The sequence below is a fragment of the Fusarium proliferatum genome (genome assembly GCF_900067095.1).
Source record: "Fusarium proliferatum ET1 genome assembly, contig: FPRO_scaffold001, whole genome shotgun sequence".
NCBI classification, from domain to species: Eukaryota; Fungi; Ascomycota; class Sordariomycetes; order Hypocreales; family Nectriaceae; genus Fusarium; species Fusarium proliferatum.
In genome coordinates this window covers 936,907-955,333 of record NW_022194790.1, presented here as the reverse complement: position 1 = coordinate 955,333, position 18,427 = coordinate 936,907, and the positions used below count along the sequence as shown (strand labels likewise).

At 49.0% G+C, this 18,427-nt stretch overlaps 6 protein-coding genes across 6 annotated transcripts; 2 read left to right on the top strand and 4 right to left on the bottom strand.

Annotated features, from left to right (window-relative positions):
• Positions 1-1,083: 1,083 nt before the first annotated feature.
• FPRO_01777 (uncharacterized protein) lies at positions 1,084-1,482 on the top strand (the record flags this gene model as incomplete). Its single annotated transcript, XM_031227706.1, has 1 exon — positions 1,084-1,482. One exon carries the CDS (start codon positions 1,084-1,086, stop codon positions 1,480-1,482), a length of 399 nt encoding a protein of 132 aa, XP_031074696.1.
• Positions 1,483-4,434: 2,952 nt separating this feature from the next.
• FPRO_01778 (uncharacterized protein) lies at positions 4,435-4,761 on the top strand (the record flags this gene model as incomplete). Its single annotated transcript, XM_031227694.1, has 1 exon — positions 4,435-4,761. One exon carries the CDS (start codon positions 4,435-4,437, stop codon positions 4,759-4,761), a length of 327 nt encoding a protein of 108 aa, XP_031074695.1.
• A 623-nt stretch (positions 4,762-5,384) lies between these two features.
• Positions 5,385-6,531, bottom strand: FPRO_01779 (uncharacterized protein; the record flags this gene model as incomplete). The annotated part of the gene is made up of 2 exons (XM_031227683.1): positions 5,385-6,285; positions 6,335-6,531. The coding sequence occupies 2 exons, from the start codon at positions 6,529-6,531 to the stop codon at positions 5,385-5,387; spliced, it is 1,098 nt and encodes a 365-aa protein (XP_031074694.1).
• Positions 6,532-7,210: 679 nt separating this feature from the next.
• Positions 7,211-8,319, bottom strand: FPRO_01780 (uncharacterized protein; the record flags this gene model as incomplete). The annotated part of the gene is made up of 3 exons (XM_031227672.1): positions 7,211-7,302; positions 7,354-7,765; positions 7,813-8,319. 3 exons carry the CDS (start codon positions 8,317-8,319, stop codon positions 7,211-7,213), a joined length of 1,011 nt encoding a protein of 336 aa, XP_031074693.1.
• Positions 8,320-9,286: 967 nt separating this feature from the next.
• FPRO_01781 (uncharacterized protein) lies at positions 9,287-10,694 on the bottom strand (the record flags this gene model as incomplete). The annotated part of the gene is made up of 2 exons (XM_031227661.1): positions 9,287-10,136; positions 10,192-10,694. The coding sequence occupies 2 exons, from the start codon at positions 10,692-10,694 to the stop codon at positions 9,287-9,289; spliced, it is 1,353 nt and encodes a 450-aa protein (XP_031074692.1).
• Positions 10,695-15,193: 4,499 nt separating this feature from the next.
• On the bottom strand, positions 15,194-17,880 carry FPRO_01782 (uncharacterized protein; the record flags this gene model as incomplete). Its single annotated transcript, XM_031227650.1, has 2 exons — positions 15,194-16,815; positions 16,863-17,880. 2 exons carry the CDS (start codon positions 17,878-17,880, stop codon positions 15,194-15,196), a joined length of 2,640 nt encoding a protein of 879 aa, XP_031074691.1.
• Positions 17,881-18,427: the final 547 nt, after the last annotated feature.

Sequence of the window (18,427 nt, the reverse complement as noted above, 5' to 3'; positions counted from 1 at the left end):
CTCTTCGATCAATGATTACTCCACAGTCCACACCAACCCGAGTCTGTGGGATACATGGCATGCTTGACGCTACTTGTATGGCGACTTAGCCGCAGTTTGTGTCCTTTGCTCCACCAATTACCTCCTCCATAAGCATCACCATCCGTCGAGGCAAGTAGTTGGTGGAGGGCACTCCGCGGGGCATTATGAACTCAGAGGGTAAAGTACCTATGGGCCGTACTAGGTAAACCCGGAGATCAGTACATCACCTTCTGTCTTCTGCCTTCTACTTGGCACGGTCTGCTGGGAACAAATCGTACCCCCGAGAGTTGCCTCATCGGGTGGAAGTCCTACCAAGACCAACAGTGCATGGTTTAGCTTCCGTCGTTTTATCTCCTTCGGTGATACACTTTACTAGATCAAGATGATCGACTTCTTAAGGGCTCTTTATAGAAAAGATTAGCGTCGACTGGAAATGTGTGGGCACTTTACTAGGTCGGGATGATCAACTTCTTGAGGGGCTCTTTATGGGAAAGATCGACATCGACTGGAAACGCGCGGGCATGTAAGCGTTCTAGGAGTGCCATATCGTTCCAGAGAGCTGAGGCAAGTCACAGGGGTAAGTTCAGCTCCACACCACACTAACCATCCTTCCATCCCCCATCCCGGGGCGTCATCTCAACTGAAAAGGTCCATATGGGATATAAAAGGTTGCCGAAGCCAACTTAGTGATGACATGACAGCAACCATCCACAAACACCAAGCTTTCTCTCAAAGCAGCTTTTGACATTCGTTCAGTCACAGTTGCGTCCTTTCAATATGGCTCAATTATCAACTGATGCTGTCATCACTCTCGTCAGCACAATTCCTGGACTCATTGTCTCGTGTCTAAGTGCCTGGTTCGCCTACCTAGCACTACACCGAAGACCCATCCCCCAGAGCGATGTCGAAACAGCCGCGATGCTCTTCATGATCCCAAGGACATTTTATATTCCTCCTAGGTTCGCGTTCACATGCCGTCACCTTTCAATGAGTTGAGCCTGACTTGTTTGTCCTCCAGTGCCTTGTCCCACACTGATTCAGAGAGGACATTGACGAACGGTGATGCCCTTCAACTACCACCCGCAACAAGTCAACAATGTATTGGGTCGAGCCATTCTCGAGTGCTTGAGCATGCTGAACGTGTATCATAATATCGTCATGAAAAATACGATACAAATTGAGAATGCGTTGCTTTTCAATGCCTCAACATGGGCCGCGATGCATACGACGCAACTGGTGTCCCCAAGCCACTGCCCCTCACCAAACGAGGCTTTCTCACTCGGCTCACATACACTACTCATCAACCAACCAGATACAGCTGTCCACTATGAGTTAGCTCTCAGTGGAAATGATTGCACCTTCATGGACTATTGCCAACCTGCAACGACACATGAGGAACATCAGGAGAACGGATTCATCCACCTGAAAGCCTTCGTCGCACGAGGCCGCTTCTTGGACTGATACAACTTATACGCAAAGAACAGTCCAACGCACGACACAACCAAGCCAAGAGTGGAGTAGACGATCGTGACGATTACTTCGGTCGACATTGGGAGGGATCGAGCGGAGAAGTGTTGTAAAGGACAAAATGGGGGTGTAGCGGATGTAATAAATACCCAGGCCTCAGGACCCAATAGATTATATAGGTATGTATGTATGAATACAGTAGGGCTATCCTACTCCATACCGTCGATTGCGTTACAGGTCGTGTTTCTCTTTCTGTATCCTCCAGGCTTTCATCACTGCCGTATTCTCTCCCTGGGGGCCCTTTGCCTCGAGGCTGTGCTGCAGTAGTAAGTGACACGAGTTGCACTTTTGCCCTCCCTTATGGCTGCACCCGACAGAGTGAAACACGGGATAGAAGTAGACTTTTGACTTCTATCCTAAAGAGTGAGGGGACTTGAGTAAATCAGGTATTATGTAGGGACTTTAACCCGATACCTAGTACTATACCTACTAGGAGGTACCTTAGGTACCTAGGTCTATCCCCGATAATTATGGAAGATACTAAGTCCTTAGGTAGGCAATAACAGGAGGACTCCTTCCACTCTTCATTAAACATTGACTGGGTACCTCCCCCACTAAAGTTTTCCCCTCTTCGGCTTCTGCTTTCTTCATCTCCCTCTTCTTTTACATGAATTTGGATAATGATGCATCATGGCTCGTACAAAATCGAAGCCCCCAAAGGCTCAACATAACCTCTATTATCACGCAAAAGACATCACAGACAATATGCGTCAAATCAAATATACCACCACTATACCCCAGATATACGATACAACCATCATCATTGGAGCTTGTAGAGTGGTTCCTCGCGATAAAGTGGTTACTCTCGATGAAGGCACTGGCTTTGAAGGCTCTGGCTTTGACATGGGCCAATGCTAGTGGAATGATGCCCGCATGGATCAGAAACGTCTCGCCCAACTCGGTCGCCGTCAAACATGGCTCAGTGCTCAGATTGCTGAGGGTTTTACCTATACGCCCCCCAGCCAGATAATAGGCAGAATACTTCTGCACATACGAGAGGCTTGTGATGAAGCAAAGGAGACGTATTTGCCCACCGAGATCCTCGTTATCCTCTACGGCTTCGGGAACCCCGCAATCGGCTGTCATATGGATTGCACCAAAGACCTCCTTGAGCCTGATGCAATGATCACTCCTACCAAGATTCTCAACGAATTGCCCCCAGGCCGAGATGTAACTTTGGCCATGCGCGTGTTTACTACGAAACACTGGGTACATGCCTACAGGCTGCACAGAATGCAGCTTGACAAAGTTAAGACGGCTCATCTAGATGTCTACAAACAAGCCGGCGAGGATGGAACATTGATCAAGCAAAATTTTACCGAAGAAGGCGCCTCTGTTTACCGGCATTCAAATGCACCGCAGATACTATCGGCACAACGTCACTACGAGCTTGCGCTCTGGTTTCGAGAAGGCCTCGAAGAGGACAAAGATGGCAGCCCGAAATTCAAGAGAATATTGCAATTCATGGACCCGTATCCTAGGGAGAAAGGGGTGAAATGCTTAGCCAGGGTAGCTTCGTTGGCAATGGTAGTGAACTTTCGGCTGTCAATGGCATTCTTGACGGATAACATAGTTGCTCACTTCAACCTCAAACGCCCTATGCAGCAGACTTGCCTCGAGTGGATGATGTTCCGGTGGCTCGAACGCCAAGATAATCTCACACGCTCTGATGGATATTCCAACTTGTTCAAAGATCTGATGGATATCGAGAACGGGGCCGAACCACCATGCAGTGGATACACCCGATTCTACCTTTATCTACGTGCAGCTCACCATGAAACATACTTAGCTGAAGAAGAAGTAGGGAAACATACAGTAGAACACATCGACAGTGTCTTAGAGGAGATTGACCTTGTCTTTGATTACGTACTAGACAAGGTCCAGGAGAAAATACTCGACCCCTGCGACGAGACCATTGAAAATGCGAAAAAGCAGTACCGAAATCCAGCAGAGGGGGATTTAAGTCAGCACGTAAGCCTTTGGCCGGAGGGTTTGAAACGTACGATGCAAGCATTATGTGACTTGATCTATGATCAATGTCCAGTAGGCCACATCCAGGAGGAATAATGAGAGCAGAGTAGGTAGGTAGGTTAGTAGCTATAACAAGCAATGCGATTATCCATGACTCCCTCTTACATGGTAGAGACCTAATCTAAGTTACCTATACTATGGGAGCAAACACTGAACCTAAATAATATTGAAATAAAACCAGCAAAAGATATTCTAAAGCTTTAGGCTAACTTACCTAAGTATTTATATTAATTAAGATCAAGATCTGGAGTTTTCTTCATTTCCTCGGCACACAATTTATGGGCTTTGGATTAAAGCCTTGAAAACTTGTTGAAGAGGCTGTGGCTGGTTTATAAGGTAGTTATTAGCAGGTTAGAGTTAATGTTAAAGTTATCTCCTTTGACCAGCTGATTCTATCTGTCTTGTCGTCATGGCCAAGCCAAAACGGACACTAGGTACCTCCCGAACTTGCTTCCCTATTCTGGAAGAAGCAAAGCTTCTCATTGGTTCTTTAAACTCACCCCAATCTTGTAGATTATCCCATTCGCTCTTTGTAACGATGCCATCTCTTATGAACTATAAGCTTTGGTATTTGGGGTCAGGAGACACTGCTAAGTTTACTCTGAAAGCATATTCGTGGTTCTGCCACTCGATGATTGGATTCACGATGAGGTACTGAATGAATTTTACCTCTCTTACTCAGGTTGAAGCTTTACCACTCTGCACTAAGATAAAAAGCTTGTTTCAAGCTATAAGGACTTTCAGTATAAGTAGGGCCTTATTTCTTTCAGTTCTGTTTTGTCCCATCACTCACCACCACCTTTGGTCATCTCGGGTCCTTCTTTGCACACAACTCAACTCATACATCATATCGCCATGTCTTCATCTTCAAGTCAAACGACTCCTCCAGGTCCATCAGAGGCCCCCAGCGGAAGGAGCTCTCCGCCAACCTATGAGTTAGCTGAGCTGTCTCACGAGCCTATGGCAGAGCTAGTGAAAGTCGTCGTCGAGCCCGCAATGCCTGCACCTACAATGCATGCACCTACAATGCCTGTACAACTACAAACCCAAGAACATTATGAAGCCCACCAGTCGCGGGAGGAAAAGTCGCAGTATCCATGGAGAATTTCTCGGCTCAATATCTTTTTCTTCATATTCGATTTGCTGTTCTGCGGATTCCTCCTTTTCAACCTGTTGCGGTGAATCCCCATTAACGGCTCCATACGAGGATGCGAGTGTTGATTTTGTAAGTCTACCTTACTGAGAGACTTCTGGGATTGATCTGACATTTTGTGCAAGCATGTTCAAGTCAGGGATGTTTAAGTGGCGGGAGTCCGATCCAATCTTCCATCTGCTTACCCAGCGGTCATGGACACTTCACCTCAGAAGACAGGGTTGGTTACTGGAACTAGGTAGTCGACTTGTGATGCGGAATTTTAGGCCGTCTCTGGATAGTAGCCTGTGGAGGGATGGAGTTGCGTGAGCTTACATGCTCGACTGAGATCGTGTCTATGGGAGTCTTTTTTCTTAAACACGCTTTTATAATTAATGATTCAAGATTCTACTTCATACTCTAGGAGGGTCTTTCATCCCTTTCTGCTTCCTGCACTACTACGTATAGATCTGTTCGGAAACATGTCCCATGATCCCCAAGTAACAGATTTCGCCTTGACCAGTTGCATAAAAGACTCAGCAATCAACCTTTCGAGAACAGTGTTTGTCACGATATTGAATTAGAAGTACACTAGAGACGAAATGCCACACATAATCAATGGTCCAGTCTTCCCGCACTGCTCCCCACACCATAAAATCAGATATCCTCTCCCCTAGGGACGAACCACAAACTTTCCAATCCCCCCCTTACTCTTCAAAGTCTTCTCACACCCCCTCCTCACTTCTTCCAAATCATCCATATCCACCGCCGTATTGACAGCCTTGACCATCCCCTTAGCAACCATATCCGCCACAACCTCCATGTCCTCTCGAAGCCCTGGATGTCCCGATATGAACTCATACTGGATCTTTGTACCGCGCAGCTTCCACGAGTACCAGATCTGCAAGAAATCGAGGACCCAACCAAGCCATTTGGGGAACTTGGGACCGAGCATTTCTGCCATGACATCACTTTTGGGGATGCTGGCAATACTCATGAGGATGCCGTCGGTTTTGAGAACGGAGATGCTCTCGTTGAGGGTGGAGAATTGGGTGCTTATTGCAAAGTCGACGGTGCCGCGGCCGATGAGCTTGACGATGTCTTGGGTCTTGTAGTCGTAGAGCTGAGTGATCATTCCAGGAAGATACTCTTCAACCAACCCCATTTTGGGCGTCGAGACAGTCGAAATGATCTTCTCAGCACCAAAGTAGTTCCGTGCGATCTGGATGGCCGTGTTGCCAGATGCACTGAGAGCAGCGGGTATGTAAACAGTCTGTCCTGCCAGGCTATCTCTTCCCTGAAGCTGCAGTCCACGCTTGATGCTCTGGTACGCAGTTACTGCGAGAGCTGGGGCGGCAGCGGCTTCTTCAAAAGACACATGATCTGGTTTCTTGTGAAGGAATTGTGGCTCTGTCAGGGCATATGTCGAGGCCCAAGCTGCCGGGGGTCTAGCGAGATGGGGTTTCTCAAACTCCATGCCGTAGACTGCATCTCCGACTTTGAACTCTGTAACTGCAGAACCAATCTCTACAACTACGCCAGAGCCTTCGATTCCAAATGGGATTGGGAAGTTCCTGTATTACGTGAGCTTGTAGCATGAGTGAAGAGTGGTTGTCGACTTACGAGGCCTTGTAGAGCAAGTCGAACTGTCCAGCTGCAAACCCTGTTTCACCAGTATTGATGGCCACAGCTTTCATGCGGAGAAGAAGCTGATTTGGCTTGGTGATTTTGGGTATAGGCTGCTCTATGACCGTGTACTCTGCTGGGAGACACTTCTTTGGTGCCACAAGAGTTCGAGTGGTGGATGGTAGTTTTGACATTGTGACGTTTAGATATGTCAGTCAAATAGAAGTGAAAGAATGAGTGCGTTTGGTTTAATCATATCAACAGCGGACCTCAGGTCTTTAATCAGTCCATTATCACGCGACGGCGGCGGAGGTCGGTGCCTCGGCGGTTTGTGGGGACATTTCGGGGAGGGCCCACCGAAACCGCCGAACTCCACCACCGGTGACCTTTCGGTGCCTCAACTACCAATATGAGGAGCTCACTTTGCGGACTTTGGTGTTTGTAGGATTACATGGCGGAGATTAATATGACTTAAGACATGAAAGGCTTCTCCCGGAATAACATATCCTTGAACACTTTGACAGGGCATTATTCGCATTCATCTTGTCCTCGAACATGTCATTCTAAGACCAGATCCCTGGATCCACGGATGCTCATCCAGAGCAGGACTATATGTGACCTCGATTTCATATAATACATACGTGTCTGAGAGGTTCCGTCACCACATAAATCCTTTATCGCCAGATTGCAATCAACTACAGTGACTGCAGCAAATCCAGGTGACCCTTGCTATCGTAAACGCCTTACAAATAAAGAGCAAAACTCCTACCATCATGCTTATCAACGAAGAAAAAATGAACACAACGTTGATCCTGCCGCATACGAGAGCGAATAAACCGGTCGTTTCGCGTCTGTGCCGCACGACGACGGTCTTCACCACCCTCCATGCCAAGAACTGTTACCCTCCCAGTTCGGGTCTCGACGTCTGTTGTGAATTCCATACCATCGCGAATAGCTCGACTCATCTAAAACACAGTTAGTATCAGAACAGTATTCAGACACGAAAGTTTATGTACCTCTCTCACGACTGATGCCAAGCTGGTCCGCAACATTGACATACCCCTCCTGCACGGCGCCTTTATCCTTCTGAACCTTTGCTACAAGCTTCTCGTCACCCTTCCAGACACTGCGACACATGGGGCAAGTCACTTTCCCACCAGTCTTTGTCTGCGCCCACATCTTGAAACACTCCTCGTGAATGTTCTGACCACAGGCGGCAGCGCACCAAACGATAGACTCTTGGTTCTTCTCGCCAAGCTCACAGTAGCAAATGGGACAATCACCATCGACAGGCTTCCGCTTGTCGGACTCTGCTTGTCCAGGGGCCGAAATGGGAGGCGCAGAGGCAAAGATTGATTGAAGTTCAGTGCTCAGAAGCGCGAGCTGGTAGACGAGATTAAAAGGCGCGTTGAGAACTTGCTTCATGACCTAAATTTTGTCAATAACACGATCGAAGAATCAGGTGCGATACTTACGTAGAGGATGTGCTTGCACTGATGGCCCTTCTCATGGTGAGGGCACGTACATCGCGGCTGTTTTCCAACATGAACAGTGTAGATGTTTCCAGTCGATCCTGTCATCTCAACATCTTCCTCAGGGCAATCTTGAGTTCCTCCTCTGACGCGATTAAGCACGTAAAAGCGCTGAGAAAGAGCCCGGTCGTAGATCTCATGGAAAGACTGAGGTGGCTTGGGTCTGAACCTGCGGAGTCGCTTTTCCTCATTTGTGACTTTCGGCTTCTTCACTTTCTTCTCCTCGGCTTGATATGAGACATCTTCTTCTGTGATTTCATGAGCTTTGCGCTTCATTGGTACTGGTGGCAAAACTGCATCTTGCTGAACGCTTAAAGCTGCTTTCTGGGATGGTTGACCCGCTTTGACCTTGTTAATCAGATCTAGTAAGACTGGCTCTTGCGGCGTCTTGAGATTACCACGAGCAGCAGAACGCAAAACTCTGGTTGATTTCACACTGGCAGACCCCATTTTGATGAGCCTTTTGTTTGTCCTGTGATAATTTGAGAGAGATTTGTGGAAGACGGAAAATGTGATTTCGTCGCGACTGCCTCCAGGGTATGGCAAGTCCCCTTAGCATTTTGGGCAGTGGCGTACAGTTACATGGTCACGTGCCACTCCTTCCTCATGGGCGTTTGGAACTTTCCACGTCAACGTCAACGGCAACGTCATCTCAAAAACCCCTGTGAATCATCCAGCGTTTCAAAAAAGACAATTGAGTTCGTTCAAAGATCCATGTCGGCTGAACCGTGAAAGAGATGATTGGTGTTTTCTTTAATGGGGTTATTGCATGCGACTTCAGTCACCCCGCATTGGAATGCGATTCACACAAACTTAACAACTTAACATAGGCATCAACTTAGAAAGGAACTGCTCTTTAGCATTGATTTATCCTATCTTCTTCATCCACTGATCCATCTCTTTTGACTGGCTTCATACCGCTCATGATAGCCCAAAAAGAAACATAGCCAAACGCCCCGAAACAAGGGACTAAACCCGCCCCTGCTCTCCTGAGGGAACATAGATGCCCCGCCGTAATGCGCCCCCTATACATAGAAAAACAACAAAAGAAATTGAAAGGCAGGTTGATGTAGTAGGTACAGGCTATGCCGCAAAGACGGCAGCCTCTTTGAAATGGTTCAACGCCGAGTCTATGCTATGGCTGTCAAAGGTGTATAGTATTAGACATGAAGGGAATATGTGTGTGTGGCCGTAAGGTCATCGAAGTGATAGTATCATGGAGGTCGTGTGGTTGAGGGCCGTGGTACTGTCATCGAGGTATCGGTTGTTCATCGTACTAAACCACGGGCGCGGGTATTATTGTGTTTGGCCCGGATGGTGATTTGATATGGCTATAGTTATCATCAAGACGTGTCAACGTTCACGCAGCTCTGACGCGATGCCTTGGAAAGTGTCGCAATGTGTATGCGCGCGGCTTTCAAGGCAATGGGCGTCGGTGGCTGGGATCGCGAGGCTGTTGATATCGACCAGATTGTTGCTGCTGGGCAGTCAACCATTCTGTAGAGCCAGTTTGTCGACCAGGTTGCTCAGCAGGCAACTTGGTATCGCTTCCGCTTGCGCCAGTGTGGTTTGATCCCCCAGGTGATCCAGGAACCAAGTCAGTTACGGCCTGTGCAATTGAGGCCACGACGTAGCCTCGGAGTTCGTTGTCTTCCCGGCTGTCTTCCTTCTCCAATCGGAATCGCTCGTCCTTGTTCATGTTGGATCGGCGCATGTTCTTGATCTCTTGCATAACATAGAGAAGAACCTCTTCAGGGCATCGGTTACGCTCAGCAGCGTGCTGGTTCTTGCGCACGTATCGTCGAGTGACATCGGTAGCGCCATCAATGGAGAATGCAATGCAGTAGGACATCTTCTTGCCCCAACCCTCAGCATAAAGGCGAGGGTTATCCCATGCTTCCTCACAAGCATCCACATGAACCCATCGCTTTTGATGATCGGAATACACCTCAGTCCAAACATGGTCCTCGGCGTTCCAGACCCAGCGAACACGGCCTCCAACAGCTCGGCAAAGCATGCTAAAGCAGTTGGCCCATTCGCCAACACGTCCTCGTCGGGTTTGCAATAACCGCCAGACATCACCGTAACGAGGGAAGCGCTCGAAAGCACCGCAATGTTGAGCAGAGCATTGATACAATTCGACACGGAGGGCGCCGCAAGCACTCTCTTCAGGTGAAGGAGCAGTCATGCCTCGGGCGATGGTGGGAGATAAGCAGACGGGGCAGGGTGGGTTATTGACCCAGCTAAAGAACGATCGCTTAAACCATCTATCAGCTGTGTTAGTCAATCCATCCAAACGAGATCGGATGAAAAATGACATACCTTAATAATGCCCGGATGACACAGTCTTGGTAACCCCATTCGGGTCGTCGTCCATCACCCATACTCTCAGCCTGAGCTTGCAAGACCTGAGTCTCTTCCTCGGCCTCGCCATAGATACGATCTAATGGGATGGTTTGCAATGCCTCATCCAACAGACCGGGGTTCTCGTATTTGGTTGGTGTTAACGATAAGCTGATGAGGAGGTTTCTGAATTTTTGAGAATCGCGATCACCAGCGGCGGGAGGTGTAGGGATCTTGGGGAGATGTCGCAGAGCGGAGTAAGAGGGAAGACCAGGTCCTTGAGATGTCGAGGGTCGGCTATCGCTGGGGAACGGAGAGCTTCGCATACGGGGAGACTGCTCTCCCAAGCTCGGGGAGCCTTGTCGCGATGAGGCACGGAGATCATTCATGCGCTTGTCACGCAACAAGCCTTCGAATTGGACCCGAAGGTCTCGGGCCCATTCCTCGCCATACTCGCCCGCAGGCGTACGTTGGCCCGCCATAATTGCTAATATGTTGTTTTGTGAGTGTATAGTTCGTGGATATAGATGTTGAGGATAGATGTTTCAGTATATGTCGTTGCCCAGATACGTGGCCGGGCTAGGTAGTTGATGGCTCAATTGTTGCTATTTACGAGGCCCAAGAAACCTCGGAATAGGATATGTTGTCGTAATATTGATCGTAAATTGTCGTCGTCAGCAACGAGAGGTGCGTGATGGTAGGCCTGATTGCCACGGTACACGCGTTGTCCAGATGAATCCTTTTGGTCCTCAAAATGACCAACTGACTGTTGCCGCGGGAAGTGTCGCTTGCTCTGACCAGCTGATGACTAAGGTAGCCAGAATCGTTTGTTTTCTTTTTTCTCAATCGTCGTGAGTATCGTCGAATACTCCTTCGTCGTAGAAACAGGTTGAGTCGTTTCTTTTGATCGTCGTCGCCGAGAGTGAAGGGCTAAAGGAGAGGAGTTGACGGCTCGCGAATGGCTGACCACTGCAGGCAGGTAAGAGAGACAGACAGCACAAAAGAGGAGAGGCAGGAGCAGGCGGCGATGAGAATCGAGGGTGGACCAGGGGAATAAAGAGACGGGGTGTCTCGGGAGGGTGTGCGTCTCGTTCGCTCTTGCCCACTCTGGGCCAGAGCCTACGATGGCAGTTTACGCGTCAGCAGTGAGCGCCAGGCCAATGAGGGAGCCGACTGTTGCTCGAGGTGGGGGCCGCTGGGCGCAGGGGCATGTACCGGTACAGCTGCCTCGTACTCTTGTTCAAGTACTCAGGGAACTGAGAGAACGCCCACTGAGCCTTGTAATGGCTGAAATGATTGGTCTGTGATGAGCTGGACGGATATTCAGTGCTTGCAGGCTCCGGTAGTTATTTGATATTAGGGCCTTTGAAGCCTACGAATATTAATGCGTGTCGCTATCGTGAACGATTAAATGAGCCTCCCGAATATGTAATACATTTTGACTCAAATTGAACGAGAACGGGTCAACTATTCTCAAGTCTACGCAACAGCTTCATCATCAAGAGGCGAACCTAGAGGGCCAATCTCAGCAGGCCAGGGCAAGTGTACGTAGTCTTTTTCCAGTGAGTGATACACTTTGAAATGCGTGCGTACGTACGTCGACCTAGGGAACACCGAAAAGCGAAGTGGCGCCTGGCCTAGATCCTCGTCATCAGCGAATTAGCAAGCGTCAGCATTTGCTTGTACTACATGTACTTTTTGATAAGGTCAGATGGAGAAAAGAACTGCAAGAGGCGATACGATGTTTTAATAAATTATGGGAATCTGTATGAGAATAATGGGAAAGGAACGACAATCTGTATCCGTGCTGGCTGTGGCAATGTGAAGCCTCTAACTGAACCCAGCAGATGATAAGCGCGGGGAAACCGTCGACTCGCGTTAAAAACTATCGGCCGCTGTAAAGATGGAGTCAGTTCAATTGAGTCTTCAGAGTGAGCAGTCACTAATTCGACATGGGTTGTAATATCCGCGTAGACTACGGAGTACTCTAAATTTTGAATAAAAATACCTAAACTTGGGATCAGCTCCCGTAAGCAGATGCTTCACTATGTAGTAATCACAGACTTGCCAAATGGAATATCAAATATTGAGTACTGTTTCATTATTGTTCCTCTTCGGCAATATGGCGCAAATTCTAGCACAGAAACCTCTCGAGGCTGCCAAAGACCGCTGCAGTTTTCTGCGAGTCACTCGACCCTGGGGCCCTGGACTAGCAAGTATCGGTACTTTACTGGGAACGTGCCCCTCGTCTTGGTGGGCGATGACGAGGCAGTGGTGAGGTCCTCTAAAAAGCCGCCCGAAGAAATAGTATCGTGGCACAGCCCATACTGAGCCACGCTGCCCGCAATCCTTTTTCGCAATACGTAGGACAAGGCATGCGCAGCAACATCTATCCAAGATAGTCGACGAGACATAGTAACTATCCGCGCTTATGGTTTCAATTGTAGGCCTCTGAGGCATTCTGTATTGGCCTCTATATCTTGGATGTCACTAGCCACAGAGACATCTATCCAGTGGCGGTGCTTGCTATTTCCAGTTCCACTAGATCCACTTTGACTCGCGGCCTCTTGTCCCTTGTAATTCCACTGCCTCCATCGACTTGCATCACAACCCACCAGAAAGTTTGGTTCTGTTTCAATGATTTCCCTATGAGGACATGGATACTTACATATCAGATAAACACGAAGACGTTATTTTCCGAGATTCGATACCCAATATTCGCAAATTTTATGTGGTTCACAAGTGAAGCTATTCCACATGGCCGATGGGGATGACAATCTGCGCAGTACATATCGAAAGAAACAACACAGAACAAGATGCTCAGTGCGGTTCTCAGTGCTCCACAGCGATCTGCAACATGCTTCTTTATCTCTATACCTGATACTCGTCGATCTTGAGTCGATGTATCTGCCTTACGCCTTGCTTGTATGGCACAGCTCTAGGCACCTCAATATCAAACCACAACCACAAACATTACAGACAAACCATCTTGGCCATCTCGATAGAGCTCAGTGGGCGGGCTTGGAAAGAAGCTTAACTGGCTTTGGCGTCTGCATCGCGTGCGCCTGTCCCTGGAAAAGCGGCCTCGTCCAATCCCATCATCCCATTTGACAGGCGCTCACAGAGAGAGCACACACTCGAGGGACGACTATTTGCTTACCTGGCAACGTTACCACTGAACGGAATTAACCCTGCGTCTCTAGAGCTTCTTGGCAGCGGGAACGTTCTCTCAGCGTCGCGTCAAAACTCAGTCACAGGGGTCGAATCGGAGCCGAATTCGACTCTGTCCGTTTTCTCTATTACCTAACGTCGAGTTATGATCTACTCACCGTTTCCCACATCGAATTTTAGCAGTGTCACACTGTCGCCCGAAAAAGACACCCAATCGTCAATCGAGTTGCATCTTCAGGCTCAGTCATGTACAGCCAATCATTCTCAGTTGTGGTCCGCCGATCTTGTTGCGCTTACGACCGGGGGGTGTGGTCCAAGACACCGCCAAAGGCCGCGTCATCTTGACTTTGGCTTGCTTGCGTACATGCAAACACCAATATCTCAACTCTATCAGAGAGTCTACGCAACGCGATCTTCTTCAATTGCCACCTCCTGACTCAACAATTTCCCAGAGGCACTTTTGGTGTTTTGTGAATGTTTGATGGCTTTCTCATTTTGCAGATTGATTTGCACTGTTTGTTTGATAAGCATTGCCAAGAGGACAAGAGACATATCAAGAGATGTGGCCAAAGTCAACGGCCGGATCAGATTACGAAGCTAAGAATTTCGCTACCGAGAAGTCTGTGCTACGTACGCTCTCATAGAGACTTGAGATAGACGTCCGGATGACCTCAACTGTGGTCCAAGCTGGTCGCCAATCCGCTTCAACGTCTAGATGCCGTTCTTGATGGCAATCACTCATCGTTTGTTCGACACTCTCATTGGCAACTCACTCGGATCTTCCCTGGGATTAACTTAGATTTGACGTGGCTTCCAAGTTCTTTCTCTTCTCGGTAACTTAACACTTAAGCATGACGAAGCCACGACTGGGGATTACCGGTTGCCGATACGTATTCCTTGAGAACTACCCATAATTACAATCAAGCAGCCAGTGATTCACCAGAAGTATGAGTCGTGTGGGTTTCTCATAAGTTGAGGATTCAGGGATCTGGGGCTACACTTCAGCATTGAAGCCTCCCGAACCATGTCACAAACGATCCTGTCATCTCATCTGTCTGCCACTTCACGGATGGATCCCTCCACCCACTTTGACACTTACACATGCCTTGAAAGGCTTGACATGGTCTCTCTTACATGAGGCTATTCCGGCAACAGGCTCGAATTGGTCAGGCTAACGGCCTTGGTCCTCCTGATGCCCAGGCCGCGCGTTCCATGGGCGAGCAATGGGTCCTCGTTAATGATATTTGGACGATTTCGGTAAGTTGTGCAACAGTCTAGTGTATAAACCCGCGGGATCTCATTTCTTGATTCGGACCCTTGCTTCTGGTCGTGTAAGTCTAGAATTCTAGTTTGTAAGTCGAGAAGTCACTCTCATCTTGTAAGTGTTCTCGTGACATGATTCAGGTATGAGTTCGTCTGATCCATAACACTCCTCCTATATGCGAGACATGTTCAGCCTTTTGAAACAGAGACTGGACGAAGGGAGCAGAGACCTCAAACCCTATACACTACCCTTCAATGATACGGCAGCTCCCGAAGAGTGATGTCGTTGAGGGACAAAATCTTTTCATGGTCACAACCCAGACATGGGTACACGTATGCAGTAGAAACCCGATATCCCAAAATTTTGATTCGATAGCCCGTATGCTAGTCTACATAGCCAGTTTAAACATCCAAATCTACAAACTAGGGCCATGCTTTTTGAGTCCAGACCCTTTTGACAACCATCATCCTTGCAACTATGCTCAACATGGCTCTACGATCCATGAGCTTATCACTCACGCCGTATATCTACATTTTTCGTACTCCATTACTTCCTCCACTGCTCAACGCTAAAGTAGCTCTCGGGCATGTCCACATCCCATGTTGGTCTCTCCACCAAGGCAATCTCGAGAGGCTGGCTTGCGGTGCTGAGAGGGACGACGCCGAAGATGGGTCTGTACTTGAAAGTCATCCACCAGCTCTTGCGTTCACCGCCAGTCTCGGCGGCTTCGAGATCTTTGCCCACTTCACGACGGTTCCGTAGCTGGGCGAGTTCACCTTCAGGCTGATCCGCTTCATCGTCGCTATTGGCGTCCTCGGGTCGGGGGGCATCCTCCATGTCGATGTCATCCCACTGACCAGCTGTATGTTTGCGAATTTGTGAGGGTGCAATGGCGCCTACCTCCATTCTGCCTCCTGCTCCGGTCGAGGGTCCTGTTCTCTTGCGCTTGAGGCTCTGCTTGCCTAGGGCAGTGGATTCACTAATCTCGCCATCGAGGGGCTTAGGAAGGTCTTGAGCCAAGTCGAGCATAAGGAGAAAAGAGACGCCGTAGATCCAAGCACGAGAGCCTTGCCAGAAGACACCCTTGGCTAGGTCGAGGAGATCCTGGACGGGAGCGGGCAGGTCCTTTCGGGCATGTCGTCGAGACCAGGGGGTGAGAGAACCTTGGAGAGGGTGGAAGGTAAGCAGGTGCCACGATGAGGTAATGGCGAGAAGGGTGTAGTCGTCCACATGATCGGATGAGCCATTTATTCCATCAGGCGAAGCTCTAGGAGAGATCTTGGTCCGAGGAACATCGGCTGAGAAGGACAGAACCGTAGCTGCAGAATGAAGTTTGGGTAGTAGTTTAGCACTGGGGTTACGAACCCACTTCTCAACGCCCTGCGATGACTGCTCCTCTTCTTCGTCTGAAGAGTCACTCTCACTTGAAGAGGACGCGTCATCCTCTGGCTTAGTCTTCTCACCATCACTCAGAATCCAGGTGTCAATGTAGCCCGCGACATCAGACGCAGCGAGCATCTTGGAGTCTGGAGAGAAAGCGACCTGTGTAATGGTCCTGTCGTAACTGCCAAGACCTCCATTGAGAATATAGTGTGGGATTTCTCGTCGTAAGCGTGTGAGTCTTTGTACACGCGGTGAGAAGATGAGTGATGTTCTGGGGCTGACGGGGTCGAGTGCGGCCATGACAACACGAGAGCCTTCCTGAATTGCGCAGAGCCATTGTGCGTTAGGTGAGAGCTGAACCTTAATGGCGCCCACACCTGCAAGCTTTGAAGGGAGCTCAGAAGAAGAGACCTTGACGTCTGAAGGCTTGATAGGATCTTGGTGTTCTAATCTGAAAGCCTTGACGTCGACAGCAGTAGCAACAATCAGAAGTGAACCCTCATCATCGATAGTTGCTGAAGTAATATTCGAATCACCCTTGACGACGATCGTCTTGATAAGTTTGCGGTTCTGGTTGATGTCGAATTCATCGCCTGCGCTGTTGAACATGTCGTTGGCTGATTTTCGGAGAAGCCAGATGTGAATCTCCCTGTCCCACCAACTCACAATAAATCGAGCCTTGGGCGCACTCAATAGAGGAGCCTGTTGAGGCAAGCTGGGCATCATACGGTGGTTTTCACGTCCCATCTCCTTTAGGGGAACCACCACGGGGTTAGCATCAGGTCCTATACCGAGTTAGCAAGAGTTTAACGACAGGGAGAGCTTGTCTAACCTCCTGAGACAATAACACTGATTCTACCACTCTCAAAAGACGCCATAGACTTGACATCGTGGTCGTGGTACCTTCGGCCCCAAGCTTTGGCCCACCGAGATCCAGCACCATTGTTCTGCTTGTACAGGATCGTTCGTCGGTCCATGCCTCCGCTAAGGATGGATGTGCCATCAGCACTTATCGCAAGACTCAAGACATCTTGCTTGTGGCTCTGAATGCGCTGTGATTGTGTGTATGTCTTGCCATCCCAGATGCAAACCTGGCCAGTTGAATCGCCTGAGACAATATTGCCGTTTGGCAGACATTTGACAGACCAGACAATGATGTCTTTGGAGCCACCAACGAGATCAGAGCCCAGTGTCATCCTACGCAGCATGTGGCCCTTTGTGATATCGTACGCTCGAATTGTGCTATCGGAGCAGCCGACGATGGCGACCCTGCGTGACTGGAAGGTGATGCTGACCATCTGAGCCTTCTTGGTAGGCGATCGCACAAGAACTCGCTGGAATCGCAGATCATCGTCCTCGATGGAGTACATGACAAGCTCGCCATCGATTGTACCAGCGATAAGCTTGGTGGGATCTTGAGAATCGGCGCCGAGTGTACCTTTGTCGGATCCAGTAGGTTGAGCAGCCATGCACCAGATATCACCATGTTGACCGCTAGCGTGTCTCTTTGGCCTTCCTGTCTCAAGATCCCATTCGGTGACTGTGGAAGTATAACCTATACTGAAAAGACGGGACTTCCCAGCGACAATGCGCCCTTCGCCGAGCTCCTGGTCAGGCTCGTTGACCCAGACAAGTCCATCAACACTTCGATCTTTACCGCCTGGAATGATCAGCTCCTGGTTCCAAGAGCCATCTGTAGGGTTCCAGATTTCGATGTCGCCATTAGCTCGTCCAATGGCAAGTCGCGCAAGATTAGCCTGCACTGCTGAGCGCGTCTTGGGGTGTGAAAAGGCAATGGCGTTAATGGCTGAAGGTTTGTACGGAACGAATCGACATCGATGGATATCCATTGCAACGGCGGTTTCTGGGCTCTGAAAAGAGTCCTCGGTCGCGTGATAATTCGTAATCAGGTATCGAATCGCTCAGATACGAGAGTCGGCTCAAAGATGTTGCGCGAATAGAAATAGAGACGTTTACCTGACGCCGCGTAGCCAGGCGTAGAGAGGGATCCGGTTCAGGAAGAAAATTGAATGCTAGCCTCGCGAACTCGACCAAATTTTTTTCTTTGGAAAGAAAAGAAAATTAAGGTGTGGTCATAGCGCACTTAGTGCCCCTCCATAATCCACTATGGCAGCCGCGACCAACCCCTCACCTTCCCTCAGAGCGTGCCCCTCTGCTTCCCTTCTTCTGTGGGTTCGTTCGTGCTATTCTATTCTAGATCTCTTCTGAATGCGTCACATTTCCGTCGTTTTTAGACCTCTTCTCATGACTCAACGGAACCTCACAACTTCCCAAACGTCATAACCTACAGCGAACCGACAACACAAAAGTCGTATATGGTCCTGTCTTTTCAGTATCGTTCTCGTCCTTAATCCACGTTCTTCCGAGCCGCGTTAC